Source organism: Cebidichthys violaceus, unplaced genomic scaffold (genome assembly GCF_023349555.1).
Source record: "Cebidichthys violaceus isolate CVI_PGR_0920_01 unplaced genomic scaffold, fCebVio1.0.p SCAF_92, whole genome shotgun sequence".
NCBI lineage: Eukaryota > Metazoa > Chordata > Actinopteri > Perciformes > Stichaeidae > Cebidichthys > Cebidichthys violaceus.
The window spans coordinates 562830-578662 of record NW_027176978.1 but is presented as its reverse complement, the minus strand read 5'-3'; the positions used below and the strand labels follow the sequence as shown (position 1 = coordinate 578662).

The 15833-nt window shown below is 41.5% G+C and overlaps 2 protein-coding genes across 2 annotated transcripts in view; one reads left to right on the top strand and one right to left on the bottom strand.

Annotated features, from left to right (window-relative positions):
• Positions 1-2041: 2041 nt before the first annotated feature.
• mafk (v-maf avian musculoaponeurotic fibrosarcoma oncogene homolog K) lies at positions 2042-13378 on the top strand. The gene is made up of 3 exons (XM_068704434.1): positions 2042-2258; positions 8440-8518; positions 8604-13378. The coding sequence occupies exons 2-3, from the start codon at positions 8474-8476 to the stop codon at positions 9045-9047; spliced, it is 489 nt and encodes a 162-aa protein (XP_068560535.1). The 5' UTR covers positions 2042-2258; positions 8440-8473; the 3' UTR covers positions 9048-13378.
• tmem184a (transmembrane protein 184a) overlaps positions 13218-15833 on the bottom strand; it is a 20390-nt gene continuing 17774 nt past the window's right edge. The window contains exon 9 of the mRNA XM_068704433.1: positions 13218-14947. Within this exon, the coding sequence (XP_068560534.1) occupies positions 14718-14947 (230 nt within the window). The 3' untranslated portion in view covers positions 13218-14717. The remainder of the gene's footprint in view (positions 14948-15833) is intronic.

Sequence of the window (15833 nt, the reverse complement as noted above, 5' to 3'; positions counted from 1 at the left end):
TCTCAAATGTACCCCTAATTGAGTGTAATCCCATTTAATCCCATCTCATCACATTTAGTTTATCCTAACGTTATCTCATCTCATGTACTCGCCTCTCATCTGTAATCTAATCTCATCATTTCAAATGGAACGTTATTAATCTCTTCATTCATCTCATCACTTGTTGTCTCATGTAAATGTGATATAATCTCATATCATGTCTTCCAATATAGTTGAGCTCATCACATCTCATCTCTAATCTGATGAAATCCAGTCACATCTCAAAGTTCTGCCTGCTGCATTACCAAGCTGTTTAATCTTTAATCTAGAGAGAACAGAAGCGCAGGAGAACCAAACAATGCTGGTGTTTAACTCACGACAGGAAAGCTGCACACAGGAAATGATGTGTGGTTTGTGGTCAACAAGAAGGTGACACGAAACACAAAGATGGTTCCTCATCTGAAAACGTTTTTTTTGTTTTTTGTTTTTAACAGGAAACCAGCTCCGGAGCAGATGAAAGAAACAGGTCAACGCCATCTCCAGCAAGTAATTGATTCCACATGGGATTCAGTGGAAGAGCTCGATCTGAGTCACGGTGAACTACGGCAGGAAAAACACACCAATCTGAGTGTTTGGCACAAAAGAGAGGATCTGTCAGGTGGTGGTCAGGTTCACTGCTAGTGTCATTTGCATTGTGACTCAGATGGGGGGTTTTTTTTGTCAGTGCTTTGGAAAAACAGCAAAAGTAAAGAGAGACGTCTGTACAGCAGCCTCCCAAAATTGTTATTTATTATTATTTCAGAGTCATCTGCTAGTCACATTTTGTCTAAAGGTCAAAATGTCTTCATGCTTCTGAGTTGTGTGTCTCTCTGTTTTACCTTTTTGTGTCTCCAGGGGCTGAACACAGGACCGTTAAAAGAAAACCATCATGGTGGAACAACGGTGAAGCTACGTTTGGCCTGAAATGAGCAATTAAAAAGTCTTCTTCATCATCCTCACAGGTCTACTTCATGTGTGTCAATCTATGCTTCTTACAGAAGTCATTTGACAGCAAAGAGGCTCCTTTAACTGCTACATTGCTAAACTAACCAGATTCCATAGAATTGAATCATTTCTGCCACACGGACTCCAGATGTTTACTTTTCCCATGAATGCGTTGAGATCTAAACTTTGTTTTAAGTTTCTGTAAATTCCACAAACACTCAAATGTATAAACCACGGATGGACGATATTAGTATTCATATAAGATATGATGTTAAGTTATTTACCTGGCAGTTCATCCTGAAAGACGCTTGTGGGTATTTCACAAGATGTTATTCTTTGAAATTTTTCTCTAAGTCATGTTGGTGCAGTCAGCAGAAAAACATGTGAAAGTGCATTTTCCTCCTTTTTTTTTTTTCCTTCTTTTTTTTCTATCCTTGTTTGAACTGAGCAGCCCACAGTGTTTATAGAGTAAACACACGGCATCTGTTTTTTAACAGGCACTACAGTCTGAAGCAACCTCAAAGCTGAGCTCTTTTTTTATCCCATAAATGAAACACATGAGAGGGCAGGCTGCTCTGAAAAGGCGACCGACTTAACATATTTACATTCGGGACGTATTTACCCCAGAATAACCTCTGACGTTTCTGCCAGCGGAGCAAATGAGAGAAATCCTGTGACTGCTGAGCTACTACGCCACATACTTCCCTCAGGACAGGAATGCTGCTGCTGCTGCTGCTGCTGCTGCTGCTGCTGCTGCTGCTCCCAAGGCAGACAGAGGGAGGAGGTCGCTGTTCTCTCCCAGCTAATGCACACTTATGAATACCTGGTACTGTAAAGGAGTATTATAGGGGGGGGGGGGGCGACAGACTGAGAGAGTTTAAGACTTTCTTTTTGAAAACTTAAAGTATTCTCGGCAAATATTAGCCACATGACTGGATTTTGTACAGATTAGTTTTGTAAAGTAAGCAAAAGCAGTCGCCAACAGAAGGCTCTCTACCTTCTATTTATGGCCTCACCCCCCCCCCCCCCTTTCCCAGACTGACGTCAGCAGAAAGTTATTTTCATGAATGGAGGGGGCGGTCACGAGGAATCGGTGACGTGAGTGCTTGCGGAAGCAGAGCGTGGAATGTTGGTACATTGTTGTTGTTTTGTAGTTAATTCAGTACGAGGATACGCCGCTGCCCGTCTGCTGGACGCTTCACACCGACTGTGTCAAGTTACTCCGCCGCCTGTATCGGAAACCTACTCCGCCAGTTTTTACGCATCACGGTCCACAAATATCCGCGTCCACAGAGGTGAGCTTGTGTGCTTGTGTGTGTGTGTGTGTGTGTGTGTGTGTGTGTGTGTGTGTGTGTGTATGTGTGTGCGTGTTTTTTTTTTTCTTCTTCTGGGATGATGGTTTGACATCCCTTTTTTAAATTGCTCAAGTTGTCCCAGTGACATATTGGCGCATGCAGATAGGATATTGTTGACCACACGCGCCACTCGTGTAAGGATACGTTTTTGATTCTCGGTTCTGAAAGTTGATGTTGACTTTGTAGAACGTTTCAGTCGCGTGGACACGTGTTGTGTTAGAGTAACAGAACACAATGCCCAAAAAGTCGCTCTGAGTTCTGAGTAGTCGCGTGAAAAAAGTAGGGAAAATAGACAAAAAGTATTTTTTTAAATAACAGTATTTGAATAACTGCTTGTTTTGTTTTTACTTAATTTTGTTGCCGATTTTTAGGAAATTGAATCAGCCTGGAATTGTTTTAAAACGAATTTAAGTGGATTTATTGTCTCAATGAGTGAAAGCGTTCAGGAAAGTATTTTATAAAAATGATATTAAATCTACAAGTCTAAATCAGTAGATTCATGTTAATGTGATGTTTACAAAGTTAGCCTACTAAATGTGATTATGGTTACTGTTACAAAACGCAGTTATTACTGAGCGCCACAGAGCCAGTATAATAAGTCGTTTCAAGATTTTTTTTAAAAGGGAAAAAAAGCGGTTTTGGTTATTTATAGCCTTCGTTCTGTCACTCGAATGAGCTGTTTTTTTTGGGGGGAAATGGAAGTGAAATAAACTTCCTGACTGCCCCCGTTTAAACTATGTCATAAAAAACATTCTCACATCCCCTTTAATTCTGCCGCTCTTGCTGATTTCATTTCGGGACTTAATTTAGGCTTCTATGATGCAAAATACCAGCCTACCTTTGACATTGGAAACAACACGTGGTCAGCATTTTAGGCATGTGGGACAAAGGGCACAATGAGAAGTTAGACCACAGGGGCTGACTGACCTACAAAGGAGAAACAAGCAGTCACCAAACAGCAGGAGGAGCACATACTCCCGCAAACAAATCACTCTGGTATTCATCTTATCTCCCTGTTCAGCTATCATCTCTGGTATTTATGACAGGAGTAAAGATAAGGAAACTATGTCCTTAAAGTCCAAGTTGTTTTGAATAATTATCTGATAATAACACAACTTTCCCTCAGAAATAAGTCATTTAGAATAACTTTGGCCTTTTAGGGCCATTGTGATTCATTTCTGGAACATATTTGTCTATGAGGAACTTGTTTCACTTAGATGGTCACAGATTTCTATATCTCAGAGGCCTTTTGTGATTCACTGTTGTTTCTGGTGGGTGCACAGTGTCTGCTGCTTTCAGGCAGGCAGTGGGAGCGGGTGCACTCCTGTCATGAGGTTAACATGTGGTCCATTCACCACAGTGATGATGTCTTCTTTGGATGGAGAGGTAACTTTCGCTGACTCATTATTTTACCACCACAATACTCGGTGGCAGTGACACAGGGAGAAATCCCCCTGAAAACACAGGATATAGTGTCACTGTCCTCAGACATATAGGATCTCTCTTTTCTGCTGGCCAGTAGTGTTGGATGAAAGCGAACAGAATGCGTAACGTTTCTGTGGTCGAGTGTTGTGAAAGTGAAATAGCTGCGGTTTGCGATGCTGTGACTCACAGGGAACACGCTCACCGTGATGTGTTTTGCTCCTCTAACTGGGGGGGAAAAAAAGACGTCAAGTCTTGATTATTGACTTTGGAAGCCAGTGATTTTTATCCACAGCTGAACATGGCAAACCGAGTGTACACAGGCATTAACAGATGGATGTGTGAACAGGCCTGCTGTGCATCTGTCCAAAGTGACTCCCTGACAGTTCCGCAGCGTCTGAGACCGCTCACTCCGCCACCCACAGTGATTTGCATCCTGCCTTTTTGTTGCTTTTCTGTCAGTGGCCGGATCTCAACCCGCTGCTTTCACCTCATTATGCGCAGAGGTGTGGCACGTGTCGAGATTACTCATGTATTTATTTATTATATTATTTTATTTGGTGGGATATGTTGCGTTACTGGGGATGCCTCGTCTGCTCTCACTGGGGCTGACTTGCTGATTCAATTGTTGATCTTTTTCTTTGGCAACTTCCTGATTTCACAAGTGACTCAACTTGCATGTTGTCATCAACACAAACAAGCACTTCATAGCATTCAGAACGTATGCTTCGCCGTCACATCTTGTCTGACCTTCTGCAAGTTTCTCAGCTAGTTGTTTTGAAGGAGAAGCACTAAAATCTGGGTAATTATTAACAGTATTTTCTTGCATTCTTGACATTTCTTTGAATCCCAGTGTCCCTGATTGGGACAATATCTTTGCTCAGATATTCTGTGAGTTCTCCTCCCTTTCCGCACACAAGTTCTTGAGTTAACGCCAGACATTTCCACGGTTCTCTGTAATTTTCCTTCCTCCCCGTGAAACAACGGGATTTTCCAGGAAATGTCAGATTGGGAGGGTGCGATTCCCTGCCGCTGGTCGTCGCTTTTACCAGTAAACAGCATGACTCACTGCTCAGCTATGCTCTCCGTTTCCTTCACATAATATCCCACCAAATGTGCTGCGCTGGAGAAAGAGCGCTCCGGTCTGCAGACAAATCTCTCCACCACCGCCTGAGAAAAATGCAAGAGCAGCGAGAGCTTTCTCAGGCTGACAAGAGCAGCAACACGTCTGCTTTCTGCTGAACCTACTCCTAAATGAAAACAAAAAAAGAGAGGATAAACAAAGAGTCCAGACAAGCTAACTCTGCATTTATCACTGCAGCATGAGCGCATAAGTCTTTGATATGCTGTTTATTCTAGGAGGAGGCTGCACCCCACAGTTACCTGCTGTTACTGAAGTGCAGCCTTGAAGTTGACCAGATGCCTGACTTTAAAAAAAAACAGTATAAACAGCGAACAGATGATACGTAGGTTTATTAAACTGACTTTGTGCATACACTATGTCATGATTTTGCTCATTAAGAGCTGGGGCGGATTTGTGCACATGTAAAAATGAGTCATTCTGAGTTTGTTTGTTCAAAAATAGCCTTAAAAGGGTCAGTTCATCTTCAAAGCAATGTGTACACCCAAAGAACAAAGTAGCAGGTTTACCAGAAAACATTCTGCTTTCCACATCAAATAAGACTTTACACACAACCGTAGCCATGAATTGTGGGTACGGCGTTTGTAATGGACCGTTAATTAAAGGAGTGTCACCCCATGGCTCTAATCTACTTCTTTTTGCAACTTTGTCATAACTTTGCTGCTGAATTGTAGTGCTTTTTTGGGGTTATTAGCCATCAGAGTATCATCTAGAGGAATGGAACATTGTTTCTTTGTTGTATGAAAAAGTAAAATGAAAGAGAGACTCTCGCTCCTGACTGCCACGCATGTGCACACAGGCTGCCTTTTGATTTGTTTGGGCGAAGTGAAAGATGTGAGACGCTTCTGAATTCCAGACATTTTGTGAATATTGCAGCCGTTGTTTTACAAGTGGGGTTGTCTGAACTCCACCCCCATACAGCCGAGTGCATCGCGGGACATATTCAGACAGAATGTTCCTTCTTCAGTGAACACTGTGTTGTGCATGTGAGGGTTTGCACATGTGTGTTCACTCAGGAATGTGGTTTTGTTCTTTGCTCGCCATCTGTGGCTTTTCTTTGAGGTATTTTCCCAGACTCCTTTTCGTACTGTTATGACAAACCTAATACCAGTTGTTTTTGACTATAGTGAGAAGCCACGATTTGTTGTAAAATAAGCCTCGTCTGAGGGGCAAAACCGTAAAGAGCGGCTTTGGTTGCGTGACATAATTGCTGTTTTTCCCTCTGAGGAAACTTTGGCATCTTGATCAGGAAAACATTGTCTCTTTGCGAGTTGCACATGCTTAAAGAATTTCAGGGAAACAACCTGGCCTCTTGGTTCAAGCTGGAGGCCCCTTGTATGAAGAGAGGGAGGCCCCCCCACCGCCACTTTTCCATGATCTTTGCAAGGAATATACCCAGGGACCACCTCTGATGCAACACCTCTGATGCAACACCACTTAAATCAGGCTGTTTGCGCCAACTCGTTGTCGAGGAACGCATTTCAGTTCTTCATCTTTATTTAATGCTTCTGAAATCTCAATTATGCAATTCTTTGCTGCGTGTTTTTTTTTTTAACATTTTTTTTTGCAAAATCAATGAAGTACACCAGAGAGCGCAGCAGATGTTCTCTGAATGTCTAAACATGAGTTTATGTGGCGCTGGGTTTAACTGGCACACGTATTTCTCATCTGTCTATTTTCTAAGTCAGGAAAAGTCTTTGTTTTTACTGTTTTTGTCACAAGCAGATGGACCTCATGCTGTAGACAGCAATGTTGAATTTAATACAGTATCATAAGAACAATGACTAATGTTCAGGTCGAATCAAAGACTACGTTGTTTTTTTTTGTATCGACTGCACTATTTCCTGCAATAAGGAACTGTAAATCAACAGTTGCAAAGTCCTGTATTTGCAACATAGCCATAGGATGTGCAATTGTGATAAACATCCCGAAAAGAGCAGCCGCAGCTTTCATGAGAGCATGTTCTCTCATGAAAGCTGCGGCTAACAGGACTGCTGAGACCATTTGCCCTCTTACCGAGGTATCACTTATCGCTTGCTCACTTAAATTGTTTAGTTGGCAGAAATTTGTGTCAGCACTGTGGGCTAAATATATCCGCCAGAGTTAAATAAGGGCATAGAGCGGCTCAGGAAAGCCCAGTGTAAGAGGATCCAACCAGCGAGACACAGGCCTAAATCCACAGACTACATTGTCTCACAGCAAAAAATACACCAGTGACTAGAAAGGAAAGTATTTCTCTGTGACACTCTATCTCCAGGAATGTTCCACATGCGTATCTACTTCCCTGTAAAGTTCAGCATAACTGTAAATGTTATGCTGATGGTCTGTTTTATTAATGTGTGATGAGGAGGCAGAGTGGTAGATACCCAGACATCTGATTAGAGGAATAAACAATGTTCATTAAACTGGATTTGGGACAGACTGAGGATACGGGACGTTTATCAGTTATCAGCACAAGTTAGTGCTTTTTATTTGTACTATGAATAGGCTGTGGCGCGGTTATGAATGAGACTTGTTTACCCTTTTGGTGACCATGTGACTCACACTCCCACGCCCATTTGCAGGGCGTTTCCATGGCAGCAGTCGAGCATGGAACAGTGCACTCGTAGTCAGGCTGGTCTGCAGGTCCTGAAATGGAGCCTTGGGGGGGATGTGTGCCTCTCACAGGATCACAGCTCAGCGCTCTCGCTTTTTTTTTTTTTTTGGCCATGGCAGCAGTCAGGAGAGCATGTGCCTCACTGTAACGAGTACAGAGAGCTTTTTCTGAAAAGGGCTCCGGCCCAGAGAGCTTTGATGCGAAGTTGTGTAGAGAGAGGTTGTCTGGTTCTAAGCTTGCTTGATCTAGTGAACTACATTGCCTGGGCTCTCCTCCTCTAACAAGTAAACACAGGCGCTCTCCAGGGCTCGTGTTTAATGTGGTCATACTGCCCTCTGCTGGCGTCAGTGGCTCTATCATGCAAGCACAAATGTTGACACATGACGTAACCCTGGAATGTTGTTGAGGTGTCTTTAAAGTGAATATGTGGGGAGGAGTGTTAGTATCTGCAATATAAAAAAAGAAATATGCATTAGTAGTAAAAAGTATCGAGATGTTACAAGTAAAAGTATCATCAAATACTACAATTTAAAATTACTTCAAATCCAAATAAAAGTACAGAAGTATTTAACAACTAAAATACCCCGACAGTGATCTAGAATTACATATTATGTTATTTAATTATTATTTCTGATAGAAAGACGTAAGCAGCATTTTAATGTTGTAACTGGCCCAAAGGGAGATCCTTTAAACAACATTATGCACATCAAATTTTAAAAACTGATCATATTTTTGTCTCTAAAATCCTAATCTGTAAATATTCCAAATATCAAATAAATGTAGTGGATTGAAAAGTACAATAATTCCCTATTACATGTAGTGGAGTAGAATAATGGAAATACTTAAGTAACATGCCAGTATCTCTAAATTGTATTTACAGCGCATAATATATATAAATAAATACTTTGTGACTTTCCATCACCTTACATCAAGTGATTTATTTTTTCCTCTTCACTTCTCAGTGTGTCTTCTGTGAGATTCTGGCCAGTTGTCTGCATGCAGGGAATGACGACTAATTTTAAGACGAGCAAAGCTTTAAAGGTAAGTGAGAGAAGTTTGAGAAATGTGGATGTTGTCACTATTCAGCCATTGGTGGTGTTCTTCACCCTCTGCTCATGTCCTGCAGGTCAAGAAGGAGGTGGGTGAGAATGCCCCAGTGGTCAGCGACGACGAGTTGGTGGCCATGTCCGTGCGGGAGCTCAACCTGCACCTGCGTGGGCTGACCAAGGATGACGTTGCGAAGCTGAAGCAGCGGCGACGGACCCTGAAAAACCGGGGATACGCCGCCAGCTGCCGCATCAAGCGTGTCACCCAGAAGGAGGAGCTGGAGAGACAAAAGATAGATCTGCAGCATGAGGTGGACAAGCTGGCCCGCGAGAACGCCAGCATGAAGTTGGAGCTGGATGCCCTGCGAGCCAAGTATGAGGCCCTGCAGTGTTTTGCCCGGTCCGTGACCCGCGGGCCCCTCTCGCCGGGCAAGGTGGCCACCACCAGCGTCATCACCATCGTCAAGTCCTCCAACCGCAACAACTCCAGCCCGACCCCCTTCTCAGCTCTCTCTCTCTCCTAGTGACAGGACTGGGCTCTTGTTCTCCTGCCTGGTCCTTCCTGGTTCTGACCCAGCCTGAACCCACTCATCCTGTACTGAGAGGACGCTCGGTAGTTAGACTGAGGGATGGAATGGGGTGGCAAGCTCTGTGTGAAGTTATGCTGCATTCACAACTCTGTCCCTCTCCTTCTGTCTCTCTTACACAATCTACATTGTCTGTGCACTGTGCAAACTGCCCCCTCCCTGAACCTGCCCCCCCCCCCCAGCACCGGCAGGGTACTGGGCCTCTGTGACCCCCGTCCTACATGACTGTTAGCCGAGATTTGGTTTTTACTCCAGTGTGAAAACGTATACGACATGCCTTAATGTGGCAGCATTGGCCTGGGACTGCTACTAAGCAAAACACTTGAGAAGTTTAGTAGTTCATATGTGACAGTAAAGCCTATGCCAAATTACATCGTCTCTATGTACAAGGGTCTCAATGTAAATTGAGCCTTTGAAGCTGTTGCCTTAAAAAGGATCTACAAGTGATCCATATAGATTTTTTATAGAATACGTGCACGTAGTTTAACACAAAGAGGATTTATTGTTCCAGCTTTGAGGGTCAGGTGGACACCTCTTTAGAACTACAGTTGCCAGTGGTCTCCAACCAGTTGCCTTTCAAGAGCCAGCCAAACACAACAGAATGGTTTCACCGATTAGCTCCTCTTCTCTGTTGGACGATGATAAGCAGTAACATCACCTGTTGCAGTGTTTTGATTTTGAAGTTGAAACCTGCCTACACATGGCTCTCTGTGGTCCATTATGGAGAGCACTGCATTATGCAATTTGATGACTGACCAACGTTCAACTGAAGGCCTCTACTCGTGATGTGCTTTCGTTTATATATTTCTGTCGTCTGTCTCGGCCTAATTTAGGAGTTTTGAAGTAACGTTTGCAAAGTTTAAAACTCAATTGTTAGGCCAAAATGTGTATGCAACTTTTTTTTTTTTTTTTTTACCTTAGATTTGCTGTCAGAGCTCATTCATGCAACGCTTGAGAAATTGTCGGATTTGTCAGAGGGGCTGAAAAGTGTTGTGTACAGTCAGCTATGTGGTTTAAGACATCGGAGGTGGTTGGACAGGCGCTGCAAGTGATTCTGTTGGTAGCTTTGTGGCCCGTTAACGAGAGAAAGTATTCACAAATGCAAAAGAGGCGAATACTTGTTTTCCACAAATTGGAAATGCTTTTTGATTAAACGGGCAGATTTGGGAAGAGTACGACGTAGGAAAAAGATTAGTGAGCATTTGTTCGGATTCAGGAACCATTGTAGAGCACTTAAAAGCAACTGTTGGGATGCAGTATAAAATAAAACATTTCACAGGGCAACTGATTCCTAGAATTAGAGATCGCTGACAGAAGCCATTCTTGCATTTCTGAAGTTGGCTGGGCTTAATTGCACGACGGTGATTAAACGTGGTATGATCACCGACTGCAACGTCAAGCCTAATGTACCCGAGGACGGCATCCTCTCCGATACGTATACCACAGCACTTACCGGGTTCTGTTTTGCCTCTTTCCTTTATACGCAACTCTTTGGCAGGTAATCCATATTGGATATAGTGATAATGAGAGAGGTCCTTACAAGTGAAATGCAATCGAACTTTCTTCCTGTATATTACAGACTACCGAAATGCTAAAACTCCCACTGCCTCCTTTGTAACTTTACATTGAGAACTCCGTCCAAATAGAAATCATTCCTACTGCTGGGTCACGAGAAGTGCTGCTGCTGCTGGTGTTGGTAACTCTGAAACGGTAGCCGTTAACCTTGCTTTTGACACACTCTTCTGCAAGAGAACTCCTGACACCCCTCTCTAGAAACGGTGATGTCATGACAACTAAATGCAGTAAATGCCTTCCTCCTGTTGTACGTTTTGAGGTATCTAAATATGAAATTCACTTGAAATCAAGCCGTTCTTACTGAGGATCCATTCCTAATTTGGAGTGAAGTCAATAGAGATTGTTCATGTCAGGATTTTCTCTTGGCTAAGAGGACATGAGTTTTCCCCCCTGTTCCATAGCTGCAAAGAACAGTTCGGGGAACTTTGCTGCTGTACAACCTGCTGTGATTTTAAAGGCAGGGGCAATGCTGTGTTCTTACTTTTTGTATTTTCACTTGGTTTCTACGTTGATACATCCCATGTTCTTTTTCTGATACTTAGTTTTGTATGCATATACAGTATAAATATATATATATTACAGATTTTTACTATATTTATGTCTTCGACTATCCTGGGAGTGGTGTGATTATGTAATCATTCTTAAATCAGTCTATGTTGACGCTGACCTTTTTCTGACTAAGTTGTATTCACATTTACAATGAGAAAACTATTTTCATAACTTTAATGTTATTTGTCTCGTTGTCAAAGTACAGACCGTGACTAGAGTTACATACAAGCTGCAACTAATTATCTGTAAGTTAAGAATTAACTATTAAAAAACAAGAAATTACATTGACTGCAAGTTCTCATAGATAGTAAAGAACATGTCATTTGACTTCATAACTTGTAAATCTGTTATAATAGTGTTATAAACAATACGAAATAACTGTAGTCATTTGAGATTTGAAATCAAACTGCAAAATTAATTCAAAGGCATCAAGTTCTATACAATTTCTGGATCATGTAGCTGCAGATTAGTACTTAAGCAAATCAATGACTTCAAACAATGGAATTAATTGTACATAATTCAACACAAGAGCAAATTGGTACCAAATATTGAGTAAATGTTCAATTCTCAGTTGGACCTTATGGGCTCCATTAGCTACAGAATAAGTTAAAATTATATTATTTTTGGAACCTGCATGTAAGCCTCATCTGTTGTTCTGGACATAAAGGACAATATACTTTTCTCAAAATGCAAAATGGTTTAGTTGACTGTTTCAATGATGATGATGATGATGATGATGATAATGCTTTTGTAACCTAAGAAACTTTACCGGAAAATAATTCCAAAGCTGCTAAAAACTGTCCACCCAGACCTTTGTGTGTCAAAATTGAGTCAGAAGAAAATATGTATCTATATAGATACATATTACATGTTTAAATGTCAATTAACAAGACGATACTGCTTGAAGTGTTTTCTGACAAGCGTTACAGTGACCTCTTGTGGTAAAGTTTCAAAACAAAATGCTGGAAAATTAGGCATTTGTTCATTTTAGCACATATTACTGTATTTGGATCCAAGGTTGATTAGGCAGCACATCTTAAAAAGTAAAACCAAAAACTGTGAGGAGTACACATTTCCGTACTGTGCCATAGTAAAAAGACAAAACCTCTCTCCAGGTGAATTAAGTTCTTTGTTGTTAATCCTTCATCCGGCGTGACCCAGCACAGGTCAGCCTCTTAAAATACTTGTTGCTCTTAGGCTAGTTTACCACAAGCAATTACTTTAATGATTACATTTTCTACAAGCCACTTTTTTTTTTTTGCTGAAATAAAAGCAGACCTGTAAATAATGTCAGTGAGCGTTATACATAGATGTAGAGAAAGTATATGGGTGAGAAGAGGTAGAAGCATTACCTACCATGGATGAGTCTTTTGTCCCACAGTTGAAGCGACTGCAGCTTGTTCTACAATACAAAGGAGCTGTAATGGAACTGTTCAAAAGACACCAGTGGTTATTTTTACACGTTTATGAACCATAACAATGCAAATGTATGTATGGAAATTAGGTTTCTCGTGTATCTTGACTATGTATTCGAGTTTTTAATTTAAAAATCCGTCCTGAAAACATGACTTTGATTAAATAAGATGTCACACACAAGCTTTGCCAGTCCAACAAGCTACAGTATTTAACTTTAGACATGTAGAAAGTCAGTTTTAGTACTCTTAGATTGAAGAGGTTTCTACTATAAATTCAGAAGAAGCTCCATAATAGAAGGACTGGAGCAGGTATATGGATAATAGGGTTGTGGGTGAAAAACAAATGTTAGTTTAACATTAGCGGTTTCAATGTTGTTTGTATTTCAGATGTTAATGGTTTCCCTTGTTCTAGTCTCAAAACATGTTGAGGCCAAACAAGGACAGTAACAAGGCAGCATAAACTGAGTATGTACCCATAACAAAGTCATTACTCTGCTCATATATATTTTATATTTATTTAATTGAATTGTGTAATATTATTAAAAAAAACAAACACCTAAATTATTTTTATTTTACATTCATTTATTTACATGTTTTCTCAATGAACTACCCTCATGTACAAATAAAGTCTGTATTTGTTTCTACTCTGATTTAAAGTATGGTAAATTATTCCTATAAATAGGTCTGCGGTGTCTTTTTGTACCTTTAAATAAAGCTTTTTTTTCCTCATTGAGAAGTGCAGATTCTCTCAGTTCAAGTCACACAAACAGAAATAGGACTAAGACACACAAGTCAATTACATCTTTGTGCCCAACTCAATTGATTTCTGCTTTCCCAGAAAGACAGCTATAATTGGCACAAGAAGGTATGGAAATTTAAACAACCTCTGACTTGATAAACAGGAGGGGTCTCCAGCAATGTACTAGGAAAGATATACGTCTCCCATGTCACATAAATACAGATAGCATTTCTACAAAACAAAGTGGGAGAAGAAACTACAAAGTCTCTCAACCCACACAGAATTAGGTTTGGTCTGAATAAACCAAAATTACACACATTACATTAAAATATTCCAAACAGGGTTATCCCTGGCTTTTTACATAAACAGAACATATGAATTACCACAATTTACACCAATCAATTTCTGTGAATATTTCATAATCCCTGGAACACGGAATTTTAACACTAATAGTGATGTGAACACGTCAAACAAAAAAAAGGTTCTGACAAACGCTTTTACAATAGTGCAGAAGCTACAAAAGACTAATTGCTGGCATCTGTTGAACGGCTGTCTAGTTGCACTGAATTAAACTCTTTAGCATGCTGGGAAAATTAATGAGAAGAATACAACTCCCACTTTGGAGGAGACAGGTTTATCCAATTTGTCCATGCGACGGTAAATACAAAGGATTGCGAACTGCTACAGTCTGCAGTTTGAAGTGCCTGCTCCAAAACGAATGTGTCTCTGAACAAATCTTTCCATTTGTCAGGAAACCATGCAGAGGAATGCTCAGCAAATACTTCAAACGAGCAGATGCGAGAGACGGTCCATAAAGTGTCATTCCCAGCCATCGCTGGCTTCCCTGCTTCCCTCCTGGAGTCACATATTAATCATTTCCTCTTTGAAACTGACATGAATCAGAGGGAACGCTCTTCAGACGTCCAGAGAACGAGCAGTGACACAATGAATGAAACAGAATCAGGGACGCTGCTGCAGCTCGACTTAAAGAAAACGCACAGCTCCAGATGTCTCCGATACCGCGAAGGTGACATGTTATTTTCCTGAGATTATTCCTGCCGAGATGAAGACAGATGAGTTCTCTGGTCATTGAGCTATCAATTTAAAAAAAAAAAACTACTGTGAATTTCATCCTCCTCTTGCTGCTTAAATTATTCATTAAAAACAGGACAGAAGCAAGCAGTCCATCTTAAATACTGGGGTAATAAAAATGAAAACACCTGGATTCAATCCAGCTCTGTGCAATGTGCGATACAGCTGTTTCCCCAGAGGTCAGAGATATGGGTGGCAAGAACCCAAACACCTGGATCTTGCTGGAAAAAAATATGGCTATAACTCATCATCTGAGGTGATCAGCATGATTTTGTCAGACTTGCGGGAGCTCTTGTTGCCTGCGGCCACTTTTCCGTTTGTGCTGGGCTGGACGACCTCCTGTGTGGACTGCTGGGTGTACTGCTGGTAGGCTGGCGAAAAGTTGTGGATCGCATCCTGGACCATGTCTCCCGGGTTTATGGTCTCCTTCAGACCGCTGGAGATGCTGTGCATAGGAGGGATGTCTTCTGTAGGAACAACAGAGGAACAAGGGGAGGTTGGAAGATGGTTGAAAATCATGCATGTGACTGCGATGTTACAACTGTTACAAGAATAGCTAGACTGTTACTTCCTGGAGTCTCCTTTGGTTGTCTGGGACATTCATATTACTCGCTACAAAATTTACATCATGAACCTTAAATCATACAAAATAATTTAATATTCCAGAAGCAAGAACAAATGTTTTTGCACTTTTGCTGGATAAATGACTTAATGGCTTGTCAAATAAATTGTGTCTATCGATTAATTGTCTTGTTGTTTAATCGGTACTATAAACTACCCTTTATAGCAGTAATATTTGATCGGTTAAATAAAACAAAAGCGTAGGCATGATGTCTTTCTTTCATCATGACTTCACTGGCTGCAGTTTATATAAATGGACCGAACACAATTCAGTCACAGGCATTGTCCTCACTGATGGTCCCTTAGCCCCCAGCGGGGAGCCAGGTTGAATTTTGCCCAGAACTAAAAGGGTGTTCAAGGCGAAAAAAGGGTGGGCGGACATCCACAGCCTTCTGTTTCAGGGTCACTGGCAGTGCTGTCTGGATCGGCTTATGGAGGTGGCAAAGAGAAGGGCAAGGTGGGGTGGGTGGGTGTCCAGGGTCGTTAGGTATGGTCTGCTGAGTTTCTCCTCACTGCCGGTCAACTCCGGCGGTGAGGAGAAAGGGCTGAAGCAGAGGAAGAGTAAACCAGAGGTGTGGCAATATCTGCAGTCACACACATCAACACCTGAGGGTGGGTGTGCACCGGCTGGACTACAGTGTTAATGGTAACGTCAAAAAGTTCAGTTGCAAAGGGGGACGGGATGGCTGACGCAACACAATTAAACAAAAAAAATAATAATGAAATAACCAG

Excerpts from the sequence above, each read along its gene's own strand:
- mafk (XM_068704434.1), top strand. The coding sequence starts at position 8,474 with ATGCAGGGAATGACGACTAATTTTAAGACGAGCAAAGCTTTAAAG. Across the intron at positions 8,519-8,603 it reads AGACGAGCAAAGCTTTAAAG|GTCAAGAAGGAGGTGGGTGA; the intron begins GTAAGTGAGAGA and ends CATGTCCTGCAG.